The following is a 25931-nucleotide window of genomic DNA, read 5'->3' on the forward strand; positions in this document are numbered from 1 at the left end:
ATTTTAAGAAGATGGAGAGTTTACATCTAAGAAGATGTACAGACCTCTTCATGTAAAGTGTTCGACTTGGGAATTGTTTGGACCTTCTGCCCGTTAAGCACTGAAGGGCAGCGTCCACATTTATCAGAATTATTTTTCTCTTAAATCACAGGCACGTAGTGCAAGGTTGTCAGACAGAAATTTGGACGATCACATAGAAAATGTAATTTCTATACCACAACGATCGTGTAGCGCCTTTCATAAGGGATCTCCTACCGACAGATGATCCAAATACATTTTAGCTGCTGTTAGTACTACTTACCTGTTGTGTTATAGTGCCTTTAAAATGTAGTTTACCCCAAACCACTCCAGTAGTGCTCAATGTATCTTTACTTCTTAAATGTTAATGTTTTACTGTTTAATAACTTATAGACTACATTTTATTTTTTCCCTTGCACTCAGTGAGTGAAGCCACTGGGTAATCAGCTAGTAATCCATAAAAACAAAGGTGGGGTGGAGGTTAAAAATTCAAATAAAGAAATTCATTAAAATCCGAGGTTAAAACACAGGCAGGGAACTTCTTTAAACACACTAGCCTCGGTGCCCCTTTAAAACCACCTCCTCCTTGTCTTGTCCCTGTGTGGATCTTGCAGACCAAGGAGAAGTCTACCAGCAGACACAGACAACTTCTTGTCTTAGCTTGTGTTTCCGTCACCACTTCCCCAGCGTTCCACAGGGAGACACAGAGCTCTGCTCCGCTTGTACCTCTGCCAATCCGTTGGCTTCTTCCGGCAAGATCACATTCCCGAGTCCAATGGTCGCTCCTGCTGACCATTCAGCCCCCTCCCGAGCACTGGCCACACACGCTCCTCCATGGGGCTCCATACCCATCCGTCGGCTTCCTTTCCTCCTGGTTCTCTCTCTCCCACTCCTGCTTCTCTCTTTTCCTAAGTTCATTCCTTTTCCCTCTCGCACTCACACTTCCCTTTTTAAACACGGGAACGTGGCACAGCCACAATCGGCAGCTCCCAGTGTCAGTTAGGGGTATGGGCGATCCTGCACCTGTGCACTAATTGTGGAGCAGTTCACTCCCGCATCTCACACGGGAACCGCTCTCGCCACGCTACTACGCTTCAACCCACACACAAAGACGTGGATGTAGCGATTATTTATTTAAAATGCCAGTCGGCTGTAGACCTCACTTTACCAGAGGTGACCATTTTTTTTTTTCTGTTTTCAAACATATGATTTACATCCCAATGCTAAAAAGTATGCATCTAGCAATTGTGCAGTTTCTGTGTGATTTAAACTAATGTTTGCATGCAGCCAGCGTATATAGTCAAAATATGTTCTGGACTCCCTTATTATTTTGGAAACAAAAAAAATTATGATGTAAGGGGAAAAAATAACTGGGTATTTTAGCATGTATTGCTGCTGGAAGCCCGTTGTACAGCATTTAGCAGAGTTGTCTGGGTAGTCATGAAATAAAATCAAGAGCTGGCAGTCAGTTACAGTCATGGCCAAAATTATCAGCCCCCCTGGAATTTTCCCAGAAAATGCACCATTTCTCCCAGAAAATTATTGCAATTACAAATGTTTTTGTATATACATGTTTATTTCCTTTATGTGCATTGGAACAACACAAAAAAACAGAGAAAAAAAGCCAAATCTGACATCATGTCACACAGAACTCCAAAAATGGGCCGGACAAAATTATTGGCACCCTTTCAAAATTGTGGGTAAATCATTTTATTTATTTCAAGCACATGATGCTCATTTGAACTCACCTGTGGCAAGAAACAGGTGCTGGCAATATAGCAATCACACCTGAAGCCAGTTAAAATGGAGAAAAGTTGACTCAACCTTTCTGTTGTGTGTCTGCTAAGCATGGAGAACAGAAAGAAGAGCAGAGAATTGTCTGAGGACTTGAGAACAAAAATTGTGGAAAAATATCAACAATCTCAAGGCTACAAGTCCATCTCCAGAGATCTTCATGTTCCTTTGTCCACTGTGCGCAACATAATGAAGAAGTTCACAACACATGGCACTGTAGCTAATCTCCCTGAACGTGGACAGAAGAGAAAACTTGATAAAAGACTGCAACAAAGGATAGTCCGAATGGTGGATAAACAACCCCAATCAACTTCAAAACATATTCAAGCTGTTCTGCAGATTCAGGGTGCAACAGTGTCAGCTCGAACTATCCGTCGACATCTGAACGAAATGAAACGCTATGGCAGGAGAGCCAGGAGGACCCCACTGCTGACACAGAAACATAAAAAAGCCAGACTGGAGTTTGCCAAAATGTACTTGAGGAAGCCAAAATCCTTCCGGGCAAACGTCTTGTGGACAGATGAGACCAAGGTAGAGCTTTTTGGTAAAGCTCATCATTCTACTGTTTACAGAAAATGGAATGAGGCCTACGAAGTAAAGAACACAGTACCTACAGTCAAACATGGTGGAGGTTCTAAGATGTTTTGGGGATGTTTTTCTGTCTCTGGCACTGGATGCCTTGACTGTGTGCAAGGCATCATGAAATCTGAAGACTACCAAAAGATATTGGGGCGCAATGTAGGGCCCAGTGTCAGAAAGCTGGGTCTGCGTCAGAGCTTATGGGTGTTCCAGCAGGACAATGACCCCAAACATACCTCTAAAAGCACTCAGAAATGGTTGAAGACAAAGCGCTGGAGAGTTCTGAAGTGGCCAGCAATGAGTCCGGATCTAAATCCGATTGAACACTTATGGAGAGATCTCAAAATTGCTGTTGGGAGAAGATGCCCTTCAAATCTGAGAAACCTTGAGTAGTTTGCAAAAGAAAAGTGGTCGGAAATTCCAGTTGAGAGGTGTAACAAGCTTGTTGATGGTTATAGGAAGCACTTGATTTCAGTTATTTTTTCCAAAGGGCGTGCAACCAAATATTAAGTAGAGGGTGCCAATAATTTTGTCCAGCCCGGTTTTTGAGTTTTGTGTGAAATGATGTCAGATTTTGCTTTTTTTTTGCTGTTTTTTTTGTGTTGTTCCAATGCACATAAAGGAAATAAACATGTGTATACCAAAACATTTGTAATTGCAACAATTTTCTGGGAGAAATGGTGCATTTTCAAGGAACATTCCAGGGGTGCCGATAATTTCGGCCATGACTGTACTTCTGCTATTTCTAACAGGCTAGGAAAATGTACATATAACGTTATGTTTCTGTGCATTCAGGGCCCTAATTAACAGTTTTCAGATTTGGAATTTTTTTATTTATTTACTAGGGGGCTTTGCCCCCTGGTCGCTTCACTCGCCAACCCCCATGCCAGCGCTATGCGCTAGCCTCCATGTGGTTCTGTCGCTTGCATATGGTGATGCGGATGTACAATTTAAACAGATTTTAATTTTCATTTGAAGTGTTACATTTGCATCATGAATATGAAAGTTTTGGTAGTACAAATTATTAAACTTTATTTCATGAACTGCAGTATTTTATTAGGGTTTGCTTTGTCTAATGTTACTATTGAAGTGATTTTGTCAGTTTTAATGTAGTTTGGTGTTACTTCAACAAACATGGGTACCGTTTTTAAGGCCAAGGAATACTTCAAAATGTTCCATTGTAATTAGATTATGAAAGTTCACTTTATGAAAGGGTTTCCAGAAGTGGATTAGCTCCTTCTTAACGAAGGGGAAGCCCGCACACATTGACATACAAAAGATGTCCGTTCACGCAGAATGTCACTGCTTGGCTCATACTTCAGCAATTCGAACACGATTTGCACACAAGAAAGAAGGTTATCTGAGTTATTTTAGTTTGCAAGAACTTTTTTGACTATTTATGAAGCAGGGATACATCCTACGTTTACTTGTACTTTGATACTTAAAAGATAAGTTCAGCATTTTTCAAGTTATAGTTGTTTCTTCATCATGGCATATACTGTATGCATTTGCCATGCAAAATTGTGTTCTAAAATTAAGAGGGTTATACAAATTTGAAAAAATATCACTTTACAATGGAGGCTATGGGGCATGGAGGAAAGCTTAAAAACTTACCAAATAAATCACTTTGTCAAGCCAAGATAGTTGTTGAGTGTTGATCCGCATGTTCTGTGCTTCAAATGCATGTTTTTGACAACAAAAGTAAATCGAGAAATAATCATTTTATCACAAATTCCTGGTACTGTTTTTCTCATGGTAGGGATACGTTTTTTAATCACTTGTGGTACTAGGGTGTTGTACTGTGTTAGCCATTATGAATGTAGAGAAAAGCCAAGCAAAATGACACCTTTTATTGGCTAACTAAAAAGATTATAATATGCAAGCTTTCGAGGCAACTCAGGCCCCTTCTTCAGGCAAGATGTAATTACATTTGATGTGATGTGATAAGATAAGATGTGATTACATCTTGCCTGAAGAAGGGGCCTGAGTTGCCTCGAAAGCTTGCATATTGTAATCTTTTTAGTTAGCCAATAAAAGGTGTCATTTTGCTTGGCTTTAATCACTTGTGCAAATTCTCAAGTAAATAAGGAAGAATAAACACCAACCACACGGCGTGAAAACTATACTGTGATTTGGTCAGTCCGTGGAAACGACCCCCTGGGGGGTGAAAGGTTGTTCTGTCAGGAGAATAACAACTGAGCTACCGCTCAATGCTGGTCTTATTTTAAAAGCCTCATAAAATTGGTGTTTGTTTGTTCAAAAATGACTTGTATAAACTATTTTACAATGAATGTGTAATCAGAAGATGCAGATCAATACTCGACACCTTGGCTTAAAAATGGACGTGTTTGGCACGTTTTTAAGCTTTTCATCCATGCCCCATGGACTGAAATGTAAAGTGCCACTTCAGGCAAGATATTTTAGCGATTAACTTTAAAACACAATTTTGTATGACAAATGTATATATAGCATGTTTGTGAAGAAATAACTTTGACTTGAAAAATACCAAACTCATTCTTTAAGTGCACTTCATACCAGACACTCTACTAGAGTAGTTTGATGTGGTCAAATTTTTAAGTTTCCAGAAAGGTAGTTTTACTTTTACTCAAGTATGGCCATTGAGTACATCATACAACACTGCCTTTTATTATTTAAAAATGGAATCTTATCAGTTATAGTAACTGTACCCAAGACCTTCAACAGATTGTCGACAGCATTCCAGCACATTCTACCCCCATGTGCTTCTCCTCTTGCCAGTCGAGCCCATTCTATGAGTTTGTCTCTTTTTACTGGAATCTTAAGGGGTGAGGACTGTGCTTCTCACAACACTGATCTTCCCTTGGCCACTTCCAAAGTGGGCCACATTGTCCGTGATCTTCCTGCATATTGATCCAACATGCCCCAAAGCACAACTGATCAGATGGGTGGTATACCCCAAAGTTGGAGGACTGTCCTGCGTGCAACCCTGACTCTGCCCTTTACTACACACTTTGAGCTACATTATTTGTATGAAAATGTGCTATATAAATAAACGTTGTTGTTGTTACTAACCCTTGTGCTTATCCCAGTATTACTAATGACCACAGATGGGTCATGTTCTTCTTGCACTTACTCCACATTCCCCAAACTAAGGCACCTTCATGGTTGAGTTGTTGTCACAATCGGCCTGCTCCAAGGACCAACAGTCCTTCTGACTGAACATTGCCTTGTGGAAGAATTACCTATCAGAAAACCAAAAGGGACTGTTGTGGTGTGAAATTTTGCATATAAGTTGATAAATATTTTGTATGTCTTTATTTGTATGGTTAAGTACCCCCACCCCCTTTAGGACTGAGTCTCTTTGTAATTTTACGACAGGGTTTGGGGAAGTGCCTCAAACAAGTTTGGCAAGTGATTCTCTGCAGGACTCTCTCAGTCAACCCCCACAGGAAAGCCAGGCTGCCTAGCTGGCAAACATCAGCTCAACAAATGGTTTTGGGTGGCAGGTGTGAAGGTGTTCTGTGCCCCATTGGTCTGAAGTATGGCTGTTTGGAATTGGCTTGGATCAGAAGCCTTTAAGTACCATGATGCCCTATTGGCTCTAGGGGTTGGACAGACAATCTATAAATTTGCTTGCATTACCCCTCCCTAGCTCTCTCTCTCTTACAAACATCTGATGAAAGAGCATCTCACACACCATGAGCTGAAAAGGACAACTCAAAGAAGAGCACAGCTCGGCAGCCATATTGAGACAGGCATGCAGCCTGTTCTAAAGAAAGCTGACCACAAAATGATGCCTTAACTAAAGACATTTTTAAGTAACTAACATGTCTGTGTGCCACCTGAAACTACATATCACCATTTATCAGGTTGTATGGTTGCCAATATTCAAATGTACTTTGCTTATTGTTATTATTTATGAATATTATCAAAAAAACATTATTTAAAGTGTAACTTAACTCCGACTTTTCTTTTACTACACCTAACTGCCTGAAGTTATAAATGGAGAAGGGAAGGTGGGGAGAAGTTATATGGTACAATACCTTATAAACAGTGGTGAGTCTGTGAGATTTGAGGCATTCTGACAAAGGCTACATATTAATTTATATTACTAAACGACAGTTTAATTTATGCACGGTGGACGCACTGAAGCGCATGCGCACTGTGCCACGGCGCCCCAGAGTCAAACGCAGCGGCTTCCCAGAGTCATTAGGTGGCGCCCAAACAACACAACCTGTAAACTAAACTTGCTCTAATCCACTGTGCCAGCAGTCTGTGTGGCATGTTCAATTATGATTCCTAACAGTAAACGACGTCTACCTATCGACACAGCCACAGAACAACAAAGATGAGACCACATAGATAAAAATAATAAATGGAGGCTCCTACAACGCGCTTCAAAAACACCACACGCAAAGAAGTCATGGCTCCAGACAACAAAGACGAGACCGCATGGATAAAAACAATACACAGAGGCTCCTACAACACGCTTCAGACACACCAGAAGCAAAGACGTCACGGCTCCACAATGAAAGAGCTCAACTAATGGAAATACAAAACGAGCCTGTATGGATAAACACAATGAACGAGCGCGCCCACAACACGCTTCTGACACAGCAGAGGCAAAAGAGGCACGGCTCCAAATGGAAGGAGCTCAACGATTAGTAATACAGTGGAACCTCTAGATACGAGTTTAATTCGTTCCAGCACTGAGCTTGTATAGCGAATTTCTCGTATCTAGAACAAACTTCCCCATTGAAAATAATGGAAATCCAGTTAATCCGTTCCGCACCCCAAATATATTAACATAAAAATCAATTTTCCTAACAAATAACACTGATAAATTATATATACTGTAGTCTACCTTTAATAAATAACACTGGTAAATAATATAACTGATTATTAAAAGAATCAAAACAGGTGTCCAAAGTGCAGTAGAGCATTCAATAAATGTTTAAATAAATAATCCTTAAAACAGTTGTGAAGTGGAGGTTTAAAATACACAAGAATAACAATCCTTTAACACGAGGTTAAAACGTCAAAAGGATGCAGTCTTTAAAAAACGGACGACAATCCCCGGTGCTTCTTCTCTGTTAGCGTCTCACCTGCTCTCCTGCCCGCCCGCCCCGCCCGCCCGCCTGCCTGCCTGCCTGCCTGCCTGCGCTCACGCTCGCGCTCGCGCGCGCGCGCGCGCGCTCTCTCTCTCTCTCTCTCTCTCTCTCTTTTCTTTTACTTCTTCTCCCCCTTAACCGGCTCGCGCTTCTCTATATATGCGGGGAGGACATGGCAGCTGCAGCCCATCAGCCACAGGAACAATCATGGATGTGGGCAGTTTCCCACCTGTGCACTTAAGTGAGAAACGCAGACACCGCAGATCGCGGCTCGCAACTGCTACCACGCCCCCTTGCTAAGCCGCGAGCTATACCCACAGCCTGGCTCGTGGCTCGTTACGCGAGCCAATGCTCGCATTTAGATCAGAAATTTTCGCTCATACTTTCCTCGTATTTTGAATTTCTCGTATACAGAGGTGATTGTATCTCGAGGTTCCACTGTACAAACACGAGCCTGTATGGATAAAAACAATGAACGAAGGCGCCCACACAAAGAAACCGCTTTAGTACAAATAGGTTTATTTAATTAAATGAAAACTTTACCATGGCTACGACCTGTGAACTAAACCTGAGGTAAAGCTTGCACTCCAGGTTGTACAGCCCCCCGAACATGACCGCCCACACCACCGCATATACCATGTTTGTTTAGTAATGTGGCCCTCCATGCCCGGATCCGCCGCCATGGTCACTTCAGCACATGAATCCGCCGCCGTCAGCAAACGACTTCTCGCTGACGACACAGCCATAGAAAAACAAAAAAGAGACTGCATGAATAAAAACAATAAACGAAGGCACCTAGAACGCGCTTCTGAAACACCAGAATCAGATGAGTCACAGCTGCAAAAAGAAGCCGCTTTAGTACAAATATGTTTATTTAATTAAATGAACTTTCCCAGGACGCACCCACCCTCCATGATATTTCATCCGTCCAAGTATCGGAGGGAACAGAAAGTGATTGCCATTCTTGGATTTGCGATTCTTTTGAGAATCGCGGGCTTGTTTTTAATACAGAAAGCAGAGTAATTTATTACTCTACCAAGACAAAACAGGGATTAAGACAGGTGGAAGTGAAAGACAATACAAAAAACAACTAGTGATCAGCCCTACTGCTTAACCCTTAGCCCTACCTTTCACAATTTGAAATTCCCACTCTCAGCCCGCCATTCTTCCCCGAGACCCAGGTGTATTTCTAAAACCTTCTGGAGAAGTGTGAAGGAAACATGATGGAGCTTGAATGAGCACACACCCTGGCTGGACTTTGGATAACTTGTCCTTTACTTTCCTCTGTAGGAGGCATCACTGATTGCTTTAGAAAAATTCTTTTGTTAACTTCTCATTATGGCATTTCATTATTTTAACTTTTTATCCATGTAATCCATGGGTAGCTGTTTTCTCCTTGTGTTAATGTTGTTTCACACATTCATTGACACACACTCATCCCCACTAAGCTGCCCCTGTTGCTGGATTTGCATGCTACCAGTGTTGATTGTGGCCTTACTCTCCTTTTTTTGCTTCCTGAAATGTGAGCAACATTGTTATTAGTACTTACGTCTCAGACCTCCAGCAGTTTGGGTTCAAATGAGTATCCAGGCACTGCCTGTGTGGCCTATGTACTGTATGTCAGGGGTTTTCTCCTGGTACTTCAGTTTCATTTTATATATTGTAGATGTACATGTTGTATTAATTGGTGAGTCTGAGTGTGCTCACCAATGTATTTATGATTTTTTGAGGATTGTTGCCTACCTCACCCAGTGTTCCTCAGATAGTTCCCAGCAACCTCTAATACTACATGTATGCATTATCTGAGCCTTATGCAAAGATCTAAGTAGAAAACATGGCTTTGGAACTGCAAGAATGGCAGCAAGAGCAAATCTTAACGATCTCATGGATTTATACAAAGTGTGGCACGTAGACAGCCAATGTTGGGCAACTTCATTAACTAACAGTTGAATTTTTAGATGAAAGCCAGTAAAGTTGAGCCAGCTGAAGTATAATGTGATCTCTGTGTTTGGACAGGAATGTTGGCATTTTGTTGATGAAGAATGGATCGAAAGCTCTTAAGTGTCCGATAAGGAGTGGTGGGAATGCACTCTTGCAATGTTAGGTAAGTGGGAGAAAGAAGAAGGGGTGTAACAAAAGGAATAGCAACCAGCGTGTCCATTGTTTGCAAACATTGGCAGGCAATCAGATTGGGGGTGACATGCCAGTCATTAAGGCCAGTCCTTTATTGAGGAAATGAATATAATTGCTTACCAGGCAAAGTTAAAACTCTGGTGTGTGGAATAACATTAACAAAAATCATTAAAACACACTGTATTTGTCAAGAGGTTCTGGTGACCAAAGTTCTTAACTTTCCTTTTTCTTTTGTGGTATGTCAGGTTGACAGAATTACAGACAGGTTCCTTTGTTCTCTACCGACTCCTTATCTCCATCATCCTTTCTATTAGACTACATTCTCAATCACACCACTATAGGTCATTCCACTTGCGTTTTGTAGATGACAATGTTCACAACCTCCTTATCCCCCTCTTTCAGGAATTGTCACAAGCAATGTGTAAAAGTGTTGGCAAAGCGGCTGAAATAAACTGTGTGTAACCTCAACGGAGCAGAACAACTAATGTGGTGCTCACCCTGGCTGGTGGAAACCAAAGGAACTTGAGAGGGGAGACTGTTATAAAGCAGGAGTCTGTGATGTGACCATGATCTCACATGGCTGCGTGCATTACAGAAGAAGGTGGTTCAAGTGCTGTCCATGTGGTGTATTGTTAGGAAGGGTGGATTGGTCCTTCATCGTGAAGGTGATTGGATCAAAAAGCAAATAAAGTGCCCCAGTGGTAACCAAGAAAACAACTGGTTGTTCTAGATTTGATCAGTGGGCAGCATAAACAAGGGGCTATGTGTACGCCTGGGAAAGAACAGCTGCTTTAGCGTAGATGATAAATGAGGTGTTGTTTACAAGGCAAAAATGCCATAGGACTGTAGCAAGCCGAGTTGCTGCTTGAGGGTGCACATTACTTCATGGCAGGCTGGCATCCATTCTGAGAGTAAATAATTCTTGGACTAAAGTAATAGACAAAAGGGACGAGAATCAGTGTTAGAAAATTCAGTCGTCCAACTTAATTCAAGGAAAAGTATCTGTCTGTATGTCCATCCTGTTGCTATGTCTTTGTCATTCCAAAAGATGATGCATCACAAACCTTTTTAGTTATAAAATGCACTGCATTTGTCATTCTAATAGATGGTGCATCACAAACATTAACACTTGTCAAGTACGCGTGACTAGGAGGCATTCTCAAGGCTATGCTCAGGTAAGCAAAATCGCCCCGGGTCAAGTGGGGGAGCCCTTGTTAACTTAGTATCTTTTTCCAATCATAGTTCAGGGGAATGTCATCCGGTAGATGAGAGATGGAACTTCCTTGTCTACATCATCAGGACCCGCCCATTTCCAGGAATCAGCCATATAAAACCGCCAGGGACCAGAAGGAACCAGTCAGTCTGTTGACTCCTAGCCTCAAAGTAGGATCACTCAGGAGCACATCTTTCTTTTGCTGTATTAGCAACCCATGCATGCTATTTATTTTGACCTTTTTTCCAATCCACAACCTGCAATTGAACAGAGGCCCACAGGTTCCTCAACACTTCTGGTGGCTTTGTGTCTGCTATTTTCACAAGCTGCTTTCACGAATTCCATACCAAATGGCATAGCATGGCACTCTGCAAATATTAGCACTGAGGTCTATGTTGATTATTTAGATGTCGTCCCGTCTAGACAGTTAACACAGCTAGTTCCTATGAAAGGTACTAACTCAGGAGTACTGGTGGGTTCGCGTGCCTTTCAGAGATGTTAGTATTTGATTGCAGTGATAAGATTCTCTGTGCTGAGTGACAAAAAATAACAAAGATATTTCAAAATGAGCTACTAACTTGTCATTATATAGCAGATTCGTTAACGTGTTCTTATCATGTCCGTCATCTCTATTACAGTGGAAGACTCTGATGTGTCACAAATGCACTTAAGTTCCCTTCATCAGGATGCAGAGACACTGGACACTGAATCAAACTTCAAAAGCCCACAATAAAAATGGTAGCTGGATCTTCTGCTGTTGGTAAGTCATCTAATGTGGAATTGCAGCTCTCTTAGCTCCTCAGAGGTCAGGTATGCCAGCTACAAGATTTCTTTTTTGCCAGAGCTAAATATAAAACCCACAGTGAAGCATCCAGCAGATTCTATAAAGGCAGCATAAAAGAAAACACAAGTATCTCAGCAACGAGTTAGTTTGTTATGGTAGCTTTTGGCCTAAAGAGTATTTGCCCTACAAGATTTGGCCCGGGGTCAAATCGATTTGATGGCCCCTGCCCTAAAGCCGTGAATAAAGCACTCACTAACAGCACAAACATTTTTGAACACCAAAAGGAAGGTGCCACCATTTTAAATGGCCATCAGGGACACAACTTTTGGGGAACACACAATGGAGACACTTTGTTACCCACAATGTAGCTGCCATGCCCAGAATAATATTAAAAATAGCAGCATCTGTTGTGAATAAAATAGCCGGAAAAAAATAAACACAACAATGTAATAAACTTATAATAACACCAAAATCATCCAAATTAATGCAGAAAAACACAAAAACAAGCACCATGTAAAAGAAAAAACAACAAATTCATTACAAGTAGAATTTGTGAGAGGAAGAGAGAGATAAAGAGAGCAAAAGTGAAGCAATGGAATATACATGAAATGTGTGTTCAAGGAGCTGGAGAGGATATGATCTGGCTGGGATGCTGGGATACCTGACTCACTACCTACAGAGATAGAAAAAGAGGAGGAAGATAGAGACCACTGTGGGCTAGCGAGCTGTCAGAAGATCCAGAGTATTACCTCCCCCAGAGCTCTAGATGGCACTCCCCACGAGTTGCAGTGGTGCCTCAGACTCCTACATGGCTCCATGGGAGCGGGAGTTTGGAGCAGCCCTGTTGGGTTCTGTGGACGCCACCAGGCGGTGCTGCAGCTACTGCTGAGCCATGGAGTGCAGCTCTTGCATCACACCCCAGAAGTGCTGCCAGAAATGCATCAACGAGTGGGTGCCTTACAAAAGGAGCCAGCAGACACTACTCAGGAGCCAGAGTCGGGAGGAGGGAGACGAAGCTTGCCAGGAGGAGTGGAGGAGAAAAAGAAAGAGAAAGGAGAAGAGAAATTGGTGTAGTGCTGTGCTTGAGACTGTGTTGTGCTTGTGGGAAGCAGGGAAGGCGTTTCCCACGAGAGAAATAGAAAAAATAATAAAAGCATGTGCTTGTACTTGTGCCTCTGCCTGTGTCTGTGTCGGGTGCCCACCTGGTGGTCCATACTGTTCATCCTGACTTTCTTCTTCTACTTCTTCTTTTTCTTTTTTTTTTTTGGCAGTTTTTAAACTCCATGGTACATTACAGTGATCTTCAGAACAGTAGGTGATAATGTCCTTATATCTTCTTACACAGTTCTGCCCATTTTTAAAATTGTAATACTTTGTCATCTATTAGTTAGGTTAGCTGTCAAAGACCGTTTATAGAATAAATTCAAAAATAGTTGATATTTGATATCTGTTGTCTTCGGTGTTCCTCCTACATCTTTCTTCAGTGTTGTTGTGTGTCTCAACCTCTCTTGGCCAGTCCTTCCTCTCTTGATCGTGTTCCCATAAAGCCTGCTTCTCAGACTCTGTCATATTGCTTGCCTTCCTGTCCTCTTATTGACTACTGCCAATGGTAGACGGGCCGCCATTACCCACTGTGGAAGCATCATTCATATCCCTGTGAATACTTATCAATGTTTGAAGACGACTTTCAACATTCCTCCTACTCTTTTCCGCTGTATCCTCGTGTGTGTGTCAACCTCTCTTACCTGGTGCTTCCTGTCTTGATCGCTTTAAACTTAAGTTATTTATTCCTTTTGATTTCATTGCCGATCTTTTTGTGCCCCAGTGTTTTGACTTTGGCTCTGTCTAGACTGCTAATGTTTTAACCCTAAAGTACCTCCGCCTCATTCTGATTATTTTAACTCGCCTAATCTGACATTATGAAAAGACTGATTTGGTTACCCTGAACCTTAACCTTGGTTTACCTCAATGTGAAAAGAATCCTAAATCCAGCAGAATTCTTTCAACTAAATGGTGAATCACATACTTGAGGACTCCATTTGTAAACTAAGGGGATGTGCATTTAGGGCTGAAGCCAAGAAGCCTTCTTTATGCACAGAGTTGTTGATATCTAGAACCAGCTACCGAGACATGCACTTGAAGCAGATACCTTCATAACCTTTAGGAAGAATCTGCATGAAATATTGGGACAGCTTAGCTGTTTGTTACACAGATGGGCCTGATGGACTGAATGGTCTCCTGTTGTTCGTCAGATTCCTTATGTTCTACGTGATGGGCAATTGAGGATGGTGTAGAGGCCACAATACACACCTCTCCAGGCTGGCAGGTGGCACCATAGTGTCTCTAGCTATGCAGAAGTCAGCTATATCTAGTAAGAGGCATTACTTTTCCACCCAACAACAAAGGGCAGAACATGAGAATTACTTTAAATGTTAGACTGTGTTTATATTGAAGGGAATGGACTCCGGAAAGCTGACTCAAGACTTAAATGGATACACCAAAGGCCAAAAAGAGAACTTTAACCTGATATCCCAGCAGCAAACAAAGGGTCAGAGGTGCTTGTAGGGCTAAGCTTTAAGTGCCTTTGTTGCTGGTTGGTGGAGAGCTGGGGGGGTAGATTTGACTACAGATTAGATCAAATTTATTAATCCCAAGAAATGTCGAAAAGCTTCTTCATACAGGAGTTTGTATTGAAGCTGGAGTTGGTGGAGGTGAGTTGGTGATGAATTCACATAGTCAAGAAGAGAGGGCCAGGCTTATCAATCGGAGTGATGTTGAAGTTTTATGAAGACCTGGGCAAGTAGATACAGTAGGTCACGACACCAGAGAGACAGGCTTAGAGAGACAGCAGGTTATTTTGTCATTTTTTGCGCACTTTGAATTCTCCCTAAGATGATGCTGATAACTGCTCTGTACGCGCTTTTATTTGGTTAAAGAACAATCTTCTTCAAACGTGTGCCTCTCTTAATATTATTCCAAGTGTGAAGCATCTCCACCAAGGTATGGTCTTCCAGTAGAGGTTAAAGCTTTGGACTTCAAACCCTGAGGTTGTGGGTTCAGATACCTCTCCTGACACTGTGTGACCCTGAGCAAGTCACTTGACCTGCCTGTGCTCCAATTGGAAAGCCAAAAGAAATGTAACCAACTGTACCATAAATATTGTGAGTCACCTTGGATAAAGACGTCAGCCAAATAAGTAAATGAATCCCCTTGAAAATTAAATATTTGTCTGTTTCATGCTCCTTTCTGTACTAGAAACCATTAGTTGATCTGCGTGAATTATCTGACTGCTCCACTAAATGGCAGTTTTCTGGTCCTTTTCCTACACAAATCAGTCTTGATTGAACTTTCTTTTCCTTAAAAAAAGTTCAGAGTCTATAAATTGCTTGTGCTCCCCTTGTTATGGATGTTGATTGGCGCTGGCCTGATTCTTTCCTTCCAAAAGGAATGTGCCACTGCGGCCACCCTCCAGTTTTATAATCCTCAAATCAATGTTAGTAAACGTCAGGCATCATAAATGGCTTAAAAATGTTTATGATCCTCTCATAAAATTGTATTCGACTTTGCACACCTTTAGCCTCAGCAAATGTCTCTAACTTTACTCTTTGTTTGTTTCATATCTTTGTTAAAAAATTCTAACAAAGGAAGCAGAACTTGCTGTTACATTTATAGCAGATGTGTTCCCACCTGCTTGAACCATACACTTCTGGTGGTACAATGGAACTGATCACTGACTTCAGGGCAAGAGTGTAAAGCGCCACAGAAATCAGCCACGTGAACCATTGAGGTCCATGTATATTCTCTGACACACCTGCAGACCTTGGAGTCTGTCCTCTTAAACGTACAAAGACCCCAGAACAACACAAACAACCCCAGCAGACCTTAGCTAAAATAACTAGCGGCTCAAATGTTTAGTGCCTTTCACTTCTTTATTATCTCCAGCTCCCTTCTCCACTCCAGCTCCTCAGGAATGGACCATGTTGCTTTAAGCACTGCATTAAAACTCCATTAATCCACCTGCTGTTTTTATCATCTATGTCACCAGTTACAAGTGGCCCACACTATAGCATAAGTTATCTGCCTTGGTATGATAAAGCTAAGTAAATTTAACCAATAATCTGCCTTATCCATTCCTCAGCTTCAAATCCATGGAATGAGATCAGGGCCATTTAGAGTCAGCTCTGATATCAATCCAGCTCTCTGCAGCGCTGCCTGCTAGTGTATTTCTTGTGCTTTTTTGACTCAGAAAATGTCTGGTGGGAGATGTTGCAACCACCAATTTAGGTTTAAAGTGACTCAGAAATCAACTAATAAATTTGTTTATTGACAGATTATTGGCTATTTTTTTTTGCAGTTTCATGCCATTGTGTTTTTTCTTCTCAGTAATTATTCCTTTATCCCTGTATATTGACAGGATAAGCAGGGGTGATTAGAGCTTCCTTTCCCAAAAAAGTAGTCTCCAGATCCTCCTGAGGAAATCCAACAACTGTTGCGAGATACAAAGACCTGATACCAATACGTTCTGTCATACTTCTTGCAGAAGGTGCTTAAAGGGTATCATCACCAGATGTCTCAACCACCTCCACAGTCTACTCACAAACCCAAGTGTCAAGCCCATCATGTTGTTAGCTTCTCAACCTTACTGAGGAAGCTTCTTTTCACTGCTTTTTCCCATATTATTAATTTTACATTTCTCATTGCTGTTGACCATATGGGACAATGTGAACATGAAATCACCAGGATATCTAGATCTTCATCCTCTTCACTACCACCATGTAAATGAACGTCTTCCATACTCTGGCTGTGCAACCATTTTTTGGGAGAAATTTACAATCTCAATCATGAACAATGCCCAAAGGTAATTAAAGTCATCAGTTTTGGGCAGTTGTCCTACCTAGAAACCTAGAAACTATCCTCATTAGAGTGCAAGCAACCATTTTTCCCGGAAGAGAAGCGGACCATGATGTGAAACTAGAGGTGCTGGTTTTTATCCCAAAATGTCACCAATTACCATTGAAAGAGATCAACAGAACAGTCTCAACTGCAAAAACTAGACATTTATTCCTTGGCTCTCCAGACAGTATATTCTTCAGGTATAGCTTCACCTTGATAGTTTATCCATGAAAATCACAAGACCCACCCTAGGAAGAGTCCCACACCCACCTTAGACTGGACATTTCAAGAAGGTGGACACATCAGCTCTAACCTTGTAGTGCTTGAAGCCCTTATAGTACCTGCAGAAGAATACTTCAGAGTTCTTCATATCTACTAAATATGTGTAGACAGAATTTACAGACTGTCAGGTTCTGGCAATAACTACAATCTTGTTTTGTCCAGGAATTGATTCTTGAGTTTGGTACCAAGTGTCACGCACTGGAAATGTCACTAAACTGCATGCTTACTCCCTGCAGGCACTGTGTGAGGTCAAAATGGACATTTCATTCAAAGATGAACTGCACAATAAGAGATCATCTGCAAGTAGTTTCATGCAGATGTCGAATTACTTGCATAAGAAATACTTTCTGAGCAAACCATTCATAATTAAAAGAAATTAGATATTGATTTCTCTGAACCCATTATTATTATTTTTTGCTATTATATAATGATGCCAAATATTTCTGCTTCTTATGTATTCTAATTCCTGACTATATTGGACAGGAATCTGCCTAGCATAAGTTGATGCTCCTCAGTAATAAGAATTAACACATTAAATGTATCAATGTATCATCATTGGTGGGTGTGGCAACGCACTGTACCTGACCTGGCCTGCCCTGACCTCATATGCTGAGCAATTATTGGCACAATTTTAAGCCCATGTGACTGAATTTCAGCTTAATCTGCCATCCCTTGAGAGAGGGGCTGTGATGCCTTGATTGCATCTTACAATTGGGCTGTCACACGATCAAAAGAACTTTTGTAATTTCAGAAATTTCAGTCGGCTTCAGTCTCACAAGCCAACTTTTAATACCACCAACAAATTTCACAAAATCAGTTGAGCAGCCACTGCAGTGAGTGTGCATTGTACACATATAGCATGAGGACCCATGTCATGGCAGGTCAACCACACCAAAAGCGCTCATGCAGTTTGAATGTAGAGTATATAAGACTGGCAACTTTATTGTGCAGTGTGACTAGTCGGTTGACCACGATTTCAAAAAATAACACAACACGCAATTAAGATGCATGCAGGTAAGCAATACAGCAAGCTCCATAGAAAGCTACTCTTCTTTGCCTGCTGTGTTGTAAATACAGTATGTGTTTCTTCCATGAAGGGTGACCAGATGTTGTGATGAGCAGGATCCAATCAGGGAAGAGCCACATAATAAGCATGAACCAACCAGAGCACATAGAAGTCTGCGTTTTCTTCATTTTTGCCCTGTCCACACAGCAAAGTATCTCGCTCTGAAGAGCATTTTCAGAAGTATTCTTTGTGGATTGAAATCCCGTGGTAGTGTAAATGAAAGGCAAAAATTGAGACAAATGTCTGTGTTTTTAAATAAAAATTTAGAAGTGTGGAGTGGGTCTAAGATGAACAAACACCAGAATTATTCAGTATTTTGTGAATATTTTAATTTCAACAAGTATACTGATAAGTAAGGTCACACTGCCACTTCTTGGATCCAGTAAACTGTGTCTGAGTTCTGTGCCTGTGTTCTATCCATGAGGACTTTGCATATTCTCCCTTAGTCGCCTGGGCCTTCCTCCAGATACTCCAGTTTTCCTCCTGCATACCCAAAGACAGGTTAATTTGAGTGATGACTCCAAATTGGCCCTGTGTGAGTTTCAGTGTGGCTGTCTGTGTTATTGTACCCTGAGATGCCTTATTAGGGTTGTTTCCTGCCAAGTACCCAGGACTGCCAGTATAGGCTCCACCACCTCACCACCCCTTACTTGGATGAAGTGGGTTTAAGAATAGCTTAGTATGGTATGGCATGATAAGTAAGGCAATGTCTTTAAATAGCTGGGTGACAGTGCATTAACTGGCTAATTTTTAAGATTTCTTCAGCACTTCTTGACAACCCACCCTTGTGAATGGATAAGTGTCTCTGTGTCTGTCTGTGTGTCCACCTGGTTGCTATGACTCTGCAATTCCAAAAGATTGTTCATCACAAAAATGTGTAGTTATAAAATGCATTACATTTGTCTTTCCAATAAATGAAGCACCATAAACATCTATGATAATGTTTTCTATTACTACATGGATTACATAATACTTTCCAACAGATGGTCCACTGCAAATGTTAGATCTACATTTATTAGTTAGTTTTCAACCTGTCTTAGACAGGTAGCACACCGAGTATTGTCAATAATAACTGAGAGAGGTTAGGAGCACACGCTGATACAGCACATTGCCACACCCACCACATGGCAAATCAATCAATCAAATCTCAGGAGCTGCTAATAAATTATTGAAGATTATTTCTTTGCTAAGAGGCAACAAGGAGGTCAAGTAGTTTGCACTGCTGATTTACAGCTCCAGACTCCCAGACACCATCTGGAGAGTTTTGCTCCTTGTGCTCTGGTTCTTCTTCAGTGTCACAAAGATAGGTTTGCTACTTGACTGGTAACCTTAAATTAACTCCATGTGATCAAGTGTGAGTGTGTACTGTGATGAACTCACGCCCGGACTAAGGTTAGTTTCTGTCCCATGTGTCAATCCATGGACTTCTCGTGAAGGCACAAGCTGGACACCCAAGTTCTGAACAATGGACCATAAATAAAGGATGAGCAACATTGATGGACAGAACCTTGCACTAGTGGTCAACCAAGAGGATCGCTTTATGTGCACCCACAAAACAAATGCCAAAACCTGTATTTCGTCCTTTAAAAACCCTTGTAAGATCCTATATCATTGCTTCCCTCTATCAGCGCACTCCTCAACCTGGCCTTAACTTCTGCTGTATAGCACGGACCCCAGTGTTTAAGGTGTGGACATAATGAAGGTTTAAAGAAATCCATTCTACTCCAAAAGGGTAACCAAGGCTGGACTGAAAAAATTGAATACCATTTGTAATAGTAGTTGGACAAGGGGTGCCATTAGTCTACACTTTGCTATGATAGCAAGTGCCTGAGCAGAAAAAGAATCTATACGTCAAAGCCATGTGTTTGCCTTGCTATTGACAGGAGCAGACTGATCACCAGCTGACCCAACAGATGTAACTTGGCTAACAACCAAGGACACTGCGTACGTAAAACCCTTGAAGAAAAACTGCAGTACCATCCATAACCAGAAGGTGCGACCAAAGGCGAAGAAGGAGACAAACTCCTGAACAAAGAAAGAAATCACCCTGAAAACACTTCTATATGTCTGCTGGAAGCCGACCAGGAAAGGAACAAAGCATCACTCACATCAAAACTATAAGTACACCCACTTTGATTCGTAGAACAATTTAATGTAACAATGTATGTATTGTATTGTACTATTGGTGTAACTGTAACTGAAAGGTATTAACCTTGAGAAGACTTCATTCTAGCTGGTACTACACTGCATCCTAACTCCTGTAAGAAAGTGCACAGCAGCATCTCACACACATGCACCCACACACAGAAACTGCAGTGAGAGAGTGAAGCAAGCACAGAGACCACCTGTGAGTGAATGAATGCCACTCACAGACAATCAAAGCTTCATTACCAGCTAAAGAACTTAGCCATCTTAACTACATGAACTGAGAGATCAGAATTCATAAAGTGTGTGCCTTTTTCTGTAGGAGAGAAAAGGTTAAACTCAGCTTTCATAATTTTATGTTTTGTGTTGTTTGTGGTAGCCACCCTGTATACTTAAAGAAGTGTGGTAGTTCAAAGGCAAAAAAACAATATGTCTTTACAGACATGAACCCAAAAAGGAACTGCGGTATAATGACAAACATGGCAGTTATATTGCTGACAGACAGGAAAAGGATGGACTGGAAGTGGAAATTATGTTACTAGGAGGCAGGTACTGGGGGACTAGAAGTGAAAATGATATCTTTAGGAGGCAGGTTCTGTGGGACCAGTAGCGAAAATGATGAGGTGGGTTTTTTGATGGTCTGCAGATAGATAGAGGAAAAAGTGTTAGAGTACAGCGCCAACCCCTGGTCCAGTGGAAAAATTTTGAGTGTGCAAACTGTCTCCCATGTGCATGTGTGTGACAATGTATAGCTAAATGCATATATATATATATATATATATATATATATATATATATATATATATATATATATATATATATATATTGCATGAGTATATATATATATATATACTGTGGTGGGTTGGCACCCTGCCCAGGATTGTTTCCTGCCTTGTGCCCTGTGTTGGCTGGGATTGGCTCCAGCAGACCCCCGTGACCCTGTGTTCGGATTCAGCGGGTTGGAAAATGGATGGATGGATATATATATATATATATATATATATATATATATATATATATATATATATATATATATATTGAGGCCTGCAGGGGACACACCATCTCCCCGAACCCAACACAGACAGATGCAGACACAAGTTCACAGGCATAACACTGCCTTTTTTTAGTTGTGGGAAACATCTCCCAAGTTTCCCACCCGCACAGCACAAGAGCACAATAACACAACACACAGCAAGCCTTTTTCTTCTTCTTTCTCTCTCTGTCCTTGACTCTCCATCTTTCCACCTCCACTCCTCCTCCAGCAAGATTCGTTACCTTCCTTCTGACTCTGGTTCCTGGAGCAGTGGCAGCACAACAGGGCTGTGTCGAACTCCAATGGAGCCCTGTAGGAATCCGAGGCACGACTACACAACCCTAAACTGAATTACGTAGGCTTGATAATGGATAGATATCGTTCTGACCTTGACTTTCTTGACATTCTGTGGTTTCCCACTGCTGCCAAGAGCATGACACACTAGATTAGCAGACAGTTTTGGGAAATTAACTTGGATACAATGAATGTACTTGTCCCGTCAGGTGAGTCTACTTTTCTAAGTTTGTGATTAGAAACACAATGTGTGTTGTGCTGTATGAAGGAACCCTAAAAGCCAATCCTCAAGACATGGCTCCTAAAATGAAGCATGCAGCACAGAAAGTGACCTACGGTAGATAGGAAATGGTGATTTTTACAGTAGTATTATGGGTACACTTGAGGCTGACCCCATAATAGTGAACAGCTGAGACAGAAGGAAACCCACAATCAAAACAGATGAAAAAGAGCCCTGATTTGGTGGAGAATGGCAGCTGCAATCTGTAACCATAACATGGCCAGGTTTCTGTCAGACTAGGCAATGTTGTTGTGTTTCTTCTGTGTTTTGACTACCGCAAGGGCAATTAGGGTGGAAAAACAGACTGTTGTGGCTTCTGACTCTGCCCAAAGTCATGCAGTCAGCATGATGTTTATCGGCAGGCTTTTTACATTAACACAGAGGTTTCTCCCACGCACTGTTCTTCTTGGGCTGTGAAGAAGTATTTTAAGCACACATTGCTCAACACAACTACATGAAACTGGGTTAGAAAACATAGGCGCAGACAAGAAAGTGAAAGAAAACAAATAAACAGAGTGTGAGGACCAAGATGAAATGGCCAAATTTAAATGAATTATCAAGAAAGAGAGGAAAAACTAAGAATATGATAAGAAGTGACACAAAATGAGAGAGAAAGGAAACAGTCATATAGACATTCTGTATATATAGAGAGACATACTGTAGATTTAAATACATACAGTTTATAGATCAATATTTAGATGTGCTATATGTATAGTACTCGTATATGCAGATCTATGCATGTGTATGTATAGTATACTGTGTATAGTTACAGTATATACTGTATATATTTTATATCATGTATTGCATACTGTATATATAATGTATATATAGTGTATAACACATCTACTGTATGTATGCTGTATATATGTGCATATACAGTAGTACTGCTTGTATAAAGTTATATGTACTATATATATTTTATAATATTTATTGTATATATAGTAAATAGCAAAACTATGTAAAGGTGTATATGGTACATAGTATGCCACACCAAGGTTCAGCCCTCCTGATACAAAGCCACCTAGAAGCATTTTTAGCAACTTCAAAAATGTTCTTGATGGCTCTTCTGTTGTGCAGTCCAGATATACCAAAGAGTTTTTATGGTTTGATGAAGAGACCAGCCTGAACAGCCAGTCCATAGGCTGACACTTGGCCATCCACCTCTTGCTCCAACACTCTTCCGCCAACCGTTCATACCTGGCCCACTTGCTTTAATGTCCTTCTTCAATCTGGTCTTCCCAGTGGACTGTGAGCACCTGCTTAGTTGATTGAGATGTAAGGATCAAATCTGGCCTAAGTGTGATTGACAAAATGGAATTTCAACTTTCTGCCATGGTCAGCCTAGAGCTGCAAGTCTTATGCTGTTGTCAGCAGGCCTTCTGATGCACTAGGTTGGCATTGTGGCTTCTCAGCTTTAACAAAAACAATGGCCTGCTTAGCTGGGTATGGGTGCTTATTTTAATGGATGCCTCTGCAAACGGTATCTTCTACTGCTCTTAGCACATGGTCATCATACTAGCTACCCAAACCAATGCCTTTGGGCAACAGCTTACGATATGCTCCAGGGATCATCTTTTCAGGATCAATGGACATGCTGGTGAATCTGCCAGACCCAGGAAGAAGAGGTTTGAAGGGCTAGGGAGAAATGTCATACACTGACCAGAAAAAGGAACTTGATCCGCAATCGCACCACCTTCCAGAGTCCTCTCCAGGTAATATTCCGCCCAAAGAGCTGTGGATGGGAAGCCAGTCTGTTACATGGAACACAAGTATTGGGCCAGGTTGGTGTCTCCTGTCAACCTAACCGGCATGTTTTAATAATGTGAGAAGAAAAATGGAAAAAACTGGAATATGGTAGGAAATTCCCCAAAAAAACATGTGGACACAAGAAGAATACACAAACTATGAATTGCCAATGGTGTGGCACAGTGGGCCCCGATGTCTCCTGACAGGCCATTTGTTTGTTCTTCAAGTTCTTGCATAGCTTTTCTCCTTTGGCTGAGCTGATTGGTTCCTAAAACCAGTCTGCTGATGGTCAGTGTGTCTTATGATGGAGGTCCCATCTAAGGCCGAGCGCTGTCTTGTGCACCATGATGCTTTCACATCTCTAAAATGAAAAATGAAAACATGTAAAGAAAATGGACAAATGTATTCGGTGTTGTGAGCTTTGTAAAGTGCCTGCTCATGATGTTCTCATTGAAATATGATAAATAAAATAAACGTTCATTAGATCACAGCACTTGTCAAGCCTAAAAATCACTCAAAGTCCTTTTACAATTAAGAAAACAATGTTAAGCACTGTTTGCTTTTGCAGTTTAGCCCGAAACTGTTGTGTTCAGTACACAAATCCCTTTGTTTCGACCATCAGAGAATTAGCTGGCGGGTGGGGTGTACTAATTATAAGTCTTCTTAAAACACAAGGGCTGGGAGGGGGGCTTTAAAAAGCCGCTGTCGTGTGTCACGTCGGGCTTTGTTCGTCGAGCTCAGCGACAACACTTGCTAATTATAAGGAAAGCACGTCGACAGCCGGTAAGTCCCCATTTAGCCGCTCAAAGCCGATTGCTGCCTGGGCTCACTGGTTAGCGCGCAGACTTCTGCACTGAGGACCTGTAGGCTCGGTCTCTGCTAAAATCTCATGATGCCATATGGACCTTGTCGCTTTCGGAATGTCCCTCCCGCACAACTGGGACCAACTAATCAGCTGGCTGCCCAGCGGCAATGTGCTCTTTGGATGTGCGGGTGTGTTGACCGATTCTGCCTCTGATTTCCACAGCTAAGAAGACAGCTTCACGTGTTCGTCATCGAAAGAAAGTTTATGTCGCGCCGAAATGACTGCACTTCAGGCAAGGAATGGCGGTAATTAGTGATTCTGAGGTAAGTGCATTCAGGGGGAGGCATTCAGGAAGGTTGATTTTGCCTTAAGACGAACTGAATAGAGGGAGTCAGTGTCCATCCCGAAAATGTCATACGCCCCGTTGATTTATTGTATTTGGATTTCACGGTAGTTAAGTATCCATCCGTTATTTTTTCTGTGGCGGGTCGCGGGAGTTTATCCCAGTAGTTGTCATCGGGCGGCTACGGGAACAACACCTGTACATGGCGCCAAACCCTCACAGGGAGCATCCCGGTCGTGGCGCCCACAGGGACACCTGGGCTGATTTGTTCCTTGGCTGTGCTGCAGTGACACGCTCCGCTCAAAGAAACTTAAATGTTTTAACAGGTTTGTTAATGTTATCTGTTTAAGGTTTACGTAAACTCGAATAAATTATTAGTAGTAAAAATGTAACGTCGTCGTTTCAAAGTTTCAGACGTTCTCGTTAAAATGCTGACAAGGCTTCGTCCCACATCCAGATGCGAGTGTTGAGATAACCGGGTGCTGGGCTCGATCTGCCAAGCGATGCATCGGTGGCCCATACAGAGCTTGTTCCTGGCTGCTCTACGCTCATTCCTTCGTCTTTCCAAGACCGTGGATCACACTAAGTAAATTAGATCTGCAACACGAACTGCGGCATGGTGGGGCAGTGATAGCGCCGCCGCCTCGCTACATGGAGCCCACGGCGAGCCCCTCACGCGCACACGAGTACTCATGGGGGGCCACTTTGGAATGGCCAGTCGACTTCACTTGCACGTCTTTGGTGAAAAACCAAGAAGCAAGCTGGTGCCCATGGACGATGGACCGGGCACAGGATTCGACAAGCAGCAGTGCGAACCATACATTTAAAAGTGTATGATTTTGTAAACACATCTATTTTATAGTATTAAATGTATGAAAGGGACCAACCCTGAATGGGGCACAGGTCCACCGCATTAACCCTCAGTGGCGTAGCTTGAGTTCGTGCCGTACGGGGCTGGGCGAGGCTTCAATTCGCCTCCCTCCGACATATCTGAATATGTTAACCTATTTAATCAGAAAATTAAAATGACGTATAGAGAAAAATTAAGATACATTTTACATAGATGTATTCATATATAGAGAAACAGCAATAAGTTTTCACATATAATTATTTATAAGCATCAACTAGACAAGAATATAGTATAGACTATCTATCTATCTAGACGCACTGATAAGCCGTGTGCTAATTATTAGTTTAATATCATTACGCTGCGAAAACCAGAACCAGTGTAGTGTACAAGTGATAGCTGGGGATGTTTTCTGCAAAGAGCAGGAACGCATTCGGATTGATAACGAAACAAAATTCTAAATTGTAAATTAGTTGTTTATCTTCCTAGAAATTATTATTGGTGTAATGTTTATGTTTAGTTTCCTCCGGGCGCTCCGGTTTCCTCCCACAGTCCAAAGACATGCAGGTTAGGTGGATTGGCGATT

The 25931-nt window shown here is 41.7% G+C and overlaps 1 protein-coding gene across 1 annotated transcript in view; it reads left to right on the plus strand.

Moving 5' to 3' along the window:
- Nucleotides 1-24257: 24257 nt before the first annotated feature.
- tuft1a (tuftelin 1a) overlaps nt 24258-25931 on the plus strand; it is a 62670-nt gene continuing 60996 nt past the window's right edge. Inside the window, exon 1 of the mRNA XM_051923282.1 lies at nt 24258-24478. Within this exon, the coding sequence (XP_051779242.1) occupies nt 24455-24478 (24 nt within the window). The 5' untranslated portion in view covers nt 24258-24454. The remainder of the gene's footprint in view (nt 24479-25931) is intronic.

Source organism: Erpetoichthys calabaricus, chromosome 2 (genome assembly GCF_900747795.2).
Source record: "Erpetoichthys calabaricus chromosome 2, fErpCal1.3, whole genome shotgun sequence".
NCBI lineage: Eukaryota > Metazoa > Chordata > Cladistia > Polypteriformes > Polypteridae > Erpetoichthys > Erpetoichthys calabaricus.